This window comes from Aegilops tauschii, chromosome 6 (genome assembly GCF_002575655.3).
Source record: "Aegilops tauschii subsp. strangulata cultivar AL8/78 chromosome 6, Aet v6.0, whole genome shotgun sequence".
NCBI lineage: Eukaryota > Viridiplantae > Streptophyta > Magnoliopsida > Poales > Poaceae > Aegilops > Aegilops tauschii.
The window spans coordinates 20,577,660-20,582,700 of NC_053040.3; the positions used below are offsets into that span (position 1 = coordinate 20,577,660).

At 46.0% G+C, this 5,041-nt stretch overlaps 1 protein-coding gene across 5 annotated transcripts; it reads right to left on the reverse strand.

Moving 5' to 3' along the window:
* Positions 1-333: 333 nt before the first annotated feature.
* Positions 334-4,706, reverse strand: LOC109763052 (uncharacterized). Of its 5 annotated transcripts, none has more exons than XM_040391713.2 (4): positions 3,342-4,706; positions 1,666-2,074; positions 926-1,060; positions 334-837 (listed from the first exon to the last, which is right to left on the reverse strand). In XM_040391713.2, the coding sequence occupies exons 1-2, from the start codon at positions 4,636-4,638 to the stop codon at positions 2,016-2,018; spliced, it is 1,356 nt and encodes a 451-aa protein (XP_040247647.1). In that variant the 5' UTR covers positions 4,639-4,706; the 3' UTR covers positions 334-837; positions 926-1,060; positions 1,666-2,015. The 5 variants fall into 5 exon arrangements, with proteins under 5 accessions (XP_040247647.1, XP_040247649.1, XP_020177508.2 ...); XM_040391715.2 differs by having other exon boundaries at positions 334-551; positions 675-837; positions 926-2,074; XM_020321919.3 differs by lacking the exon at positions 926-1,060.
* Between the last annotated feature and the right edge of the window lie 335 nt (positions 4,707-5,041).

Below are 5,041 nucleotides of genomic sequence, written 5' to 3' on the forward strand. Positions count from 1 at the left end.
ATATCCATTTCGTACCTGGATCCTGGGTGGTAAGCGAGTTCATGACAGCGATGAAGGCAGCTTGATCCCAGTTCGGTGCGGGCAGTGTAGATGTCGAAGCAGCAGCGGGAGCCAGGGGTGCAGCCTGATCCCATGGCAAGGCAGAGGGAGCGTCGTAGGGGTACACCCAGGGAGCCGTTGTGCACCGATCCAACTAACAAGGGAGCCGTTTCTCAATAAGTTGATTTGCAGGCACACAACAAGATCACAATCACATTGACTAGTTGCATACTCTTGACCTACTGAGAAACCAAACACCGTTAATGCTCCTACTACCTAATCCAACGAACAAACGACCCAATAACTTCCGTGTTATGGTAAACAAGACAAACTCCAAATACTACCAGTCTAGATGAAAGTATTACAGAGCCAAAAGGACAGTAGTACTCCTCACCAACTTAGTTCAGCAGGTACAGGATTGCAGGCATACAACAGGATCAGAATCACACTGACTGGTTCATACTCTCCATTAACGTATTGAGAAACTAAAACGCCGCTAATGCTCTCGCTACCTGATCCAACAAACAAATGCACCGGACATTCAGATCAAGGGACACAAGGTTTAAAAAAAAACTCCAGATAGTATCATTCTAGATGACCGTATAACAGAGCCAAAAGCACTGCATTTTACTGACCAACTTGGTGGTTATTTCTCAAGTTGCATCACCAACGTCTCTAATCATCAACCCTGCCCTGTCTGCACCATCCACATCAGCACTACTCTGACCGTGGTGACTGCGCTTGAGCATGAAGCACAAACTTGTTCCAGCCGCTCCTTCTAAGCTCCTTCTTCAATACCTGTGCAATATCCCAAAATTAAAAGTGTATTCAAACTGTAGGTACAATCGGTAGCTGTGACGCTACCACTGGAAATGCCATAGCCAACCTCCTGCAAGCGGACAGAATTGTAATGACATAGCCACACCAGCCTGACCACCAACAATCGCATTAGCAGCAGTATTCTTTTAATCTTCTGGTGCTTCAGGTTATTAGCACGAGAGTAGTCATGGAGTGACCAAATCTGCAACACATCCAAATCGACAACGTCCTCCAAGCAGCCATGTTGAATAGAATAGGTTAAAGCATGCTAGAAAAGCTGAATTAACTTAACTTGTTACAACACAAAACAATGTTGTTCATCAAGCAGTAAACCATCAGCACGTAGCTAGGCAAGCCCTTTTTTTTTGCGGCAAAGCTAGGCAAGCCCTTAGCTGCTCTACATCTAGCTCTGTTCATAGGGGAACTCAATGTCCAATGACACTTAGCCTAGGCAACGATTCCTTCCAGAACATTCTAATCCTCTTTGTCATGGATATTGGAAAGCTGGCGCAAATTGCGCTACCCCTTGTTCAAGGTCTCAAAAAAAGAAAAATATGTCTGTCACAACGCAAAACACGGCCTGAATTCTCTAAAACAAGACAGGTAAATTATTATCTCTTTCAAGAAAGGACGCACATTATAAAGACACACAGTACTACTGTCATCCAGGTTGGCTCAGATTAAAATGAATTAATAACGGACTGGCATTCAAATAAACACCAATCTGAGGTGGCACAATTAGCAGGACAGAGTAGATATATATATGCGATTCACTTCTTTGTACAAACATAAACTTGGATTTCATACCTCTCATATGCATGTGCAGGAAGAAATTGATTGACCAGTCTCAAATATCTGATCTCCAATGACACGTCTTGGCTTTTTTCAATTCCAAATACATGATCAGTGTCATTCCACACACTTGAACTTGCAGGCATACAACAACATCAGTAGATCAGTCACTTTGACTTAATACAGAGTCCTAATTAATTTGCTAACTGATTGCACAGAAACTAAACATCGATGATGCTCTCGCCAACTTATGCAGCAGATACACCACAATTGTCAGATAAACTCCAGGTCAAGTTCAGCACAACCTTAATCGGCACCATCTCCAACCCCCAACACATCAGCTTGACCTCCAGCTTGATGGCCATCTACGGCCCCTTTACTTGTAGGGCCTCCACACCTTGTTCGAGCACTTCCTCCTCAATACCTGTCCAATATCTTAAAATTATGCACAACCAAAATGCAGATATTCAGAAACTTGTTATTAACAAGGAACAAACAACGGCTCTTTATACTGGGTAACACCTGGAAAATCGCCTAAGAGGAAACATATGAAGAATTGAAGAAGCTAGTAAATAGCTATGATAAAATACAAGGGCTTAAAACAAACAAAGCACACGATGCATGGACAATTGACCTTCAGAATTCTTTTTCCCCATGGCCCAGTTAGTAATATTGACCTCAAACACTCAGTTTTCTTTGTTTACCATCCCAATTTGCAGTACAAGAGGGAATACATAGATGTGTTCATTTAGAAATGAATCATACAAGTACTTAAAAGTTATAAAAGAAACTGTAGGCTCATGTTGCAAGACTTCATTAATTACCTAGTATTATACAAACTTTCCATGTCAAGTGAAGCAAAAAAAAGAAAAAACTCAGAGGTGTTAGTAGCGACAGCCAACAAACTACTTGCAGTGGATAGGTGACAAGTTCAAAACTTTAAACTGTGTCAAAACACGGTTGCCCTGCCTCTAATTGATCTTGAGAAGCATATTTCAAATCAAACAGTTTCTGAGCACAAGCTACTAGCTATTTGAATGGCAGCACCATTGTTGGGTGGGATAGTACTCCCTTGAGAAATTAATCAAGCTCAACCCTTCAATTATCCTCACAATATACACAGGAGACGCATTAGTGGTAACAATTGCTTCGGTTTATATTTGCAACCATAGCAGCTATGGCTCCTTATATCTTATCTGAAGTCAACATCATGAGATAAATGTATAGGTGTGAAGATGAAGAAAATGTGACTTCCCTGTATCATTATGTCTATGAAAAGAGACAAGCAAGCTCCTACCAGGAAAGAATGTTTCCAAGGTGAAATAATCCAAGGATGAACATAATTTTAAGCTTGTATTCCTTCTCCATTAGCTTGACCCAAAAAGCTATTTGTCCAAAATAATTGTTGTGGTCTAGTGTTCTGTACAAAACCACAATGCCCCCAAAATGGTATTCATAGTGTTCAAGATCCTCTCTTACTTGTCTGATTACCATAAAGTAGCATTTAGAACAGACTAACAAATAAATCACAATCATGTTCATGAGCATCTTTGCCACAAGCACAGAAGAAGTAACAACTATAAAATGTGCAAACAAAAAAGAGATCACAATTACTTACTATCAAGAATCAGACAAAGCTGTGTGATAATAATGAAGTGCAGGTAATAAGTATGAAGCAACAGAAAGTTTACCACTTGATACTTTCGGTGCCGACAACGATGGTGGGTAGTTGCAATATGCGCTGCCATGCACTGAAGCACACACTCTCTTAAGCTGTAATGTTTCGATGTCCACTGTGTATAAGCCTTTCTCAAGCAACGAGCTTCCAAAGTGATCCAGGACCAAGTAATTCCCGATTGAACATCTCAGCACATCCCGAGGGCCCGGTGAGAGTGAGACCATCTTCTCCTTCTGCCACTGGCTGGTGCTCCCACCATTTTTCCTCCAAAGGGTATGATTGCCGCAAGTCATGTCATAGGTACCAGCAAGCATTCTAGGACCGCCTTCTCCTGTCTCCATCATGGTTATACCAAGAAATAACGCATTTTTGGCTTCAGATGGGGGTTCATCAACGGAGAACTCCATCCTCAGGGTGTCGAGCACCAACATTTTCAAATCGTACTGACAGTTTGGCAGCCAGTAAAAGTAGTCACACGTACATTGGCGCCCGTAGAAGAGTGCCATCCCAGTCGATGACACGAAGCCAGCTAACAAATTGGCCCAACTCTGGCATGGAATGGCTCGCCATTGCCTAGTGCTGGAAGAGAAGACAAAGCCCACGATCTTAGCTTCGCACTGGACCATCCAGATCACTCTGAATGACGTCTCATCAGCAGTTGCTGCCTCGTCGCCTTGCGGAGCGAAGAAAGTCTCGCTGGAATGCGGCCGTATTCGCATGAGTGGGTCTTCCACGGTAGCTGCTAGGTCACCGGGGATTGGGGGAAGCAGGAGATACTGCCGGTGCAACGGGTCGCACACCGCCAACTCTGTGAACACGACTCCACGGGCACTATAACCTTCCCGGGGGCTTGCTTCAAGGAGGACGCGGCCGTCTCGGCTGTCCCGGACGGCCCAGCGGTGAGCGGGGTCGGGGGCGGGGACGAAGGAGAAGGAGAAGTCGCCGGCAAGGGCGACGGCCCGAGCTGCCGGCGCGGAGGGGTGAGGCGGGACCGCGGGGTGGAAGACATTGTCTCCGTACTGGAGGAAGCCGAGGAGGGGCGGCGGGTGGAGCCTGCGGTACTGCCGGAGGAAGGAGCGGTCGGTGATGAGGCGATGGAATGTGACGCAGGCGGCGGAGGTGAGGACGAGGTCGGTCTGGTCGGGAATGCGGCGGAAGATGTCCAGCAGGAGCTCCTCTGGGAGCGGCGGCGAGGAAACTTCCCGGGCGCCATGCGGCTGCGGCAGCGGACGAGGAGGGGACTCAGGGTGGTGCTCGAGGACGGGCGGATCCACGGGGATCTGTCGCTCGTCCGCCGCGCCGCCGGCCATCCCGCCGCCGATCTGGAATCTACGGACGGACGGCACGGGAGTGAGGAGTGAGACTGAGAGGATTTGGGGGAAGGAGAAACGGAGCCGATGTTGCTGCAGGGCCTTGACGCAGATATACCGAGGGAGAGGCCAGTGTCCCAACTCCCAACTCCAAACTCCCATCCAGTCGTTGCTTTTGCATCGAACGGCCACAATCTGTTGGATTGACATTTCGTACTGTTTTCTCGAGTACGCAAGTGCTTCCTCAATCTTCTGCTCATCATGGATGCAAATCTGTAATATTTTGTGATGTTTGTGATCTTCGATGACAATTTGATCTGCAATTTGATCACTTTGGTGACAACATAATTAGTGTTTAGTGTTTGTTTTGCAGGTATAACTAGTGTTGAGTTTAGGAGAACGA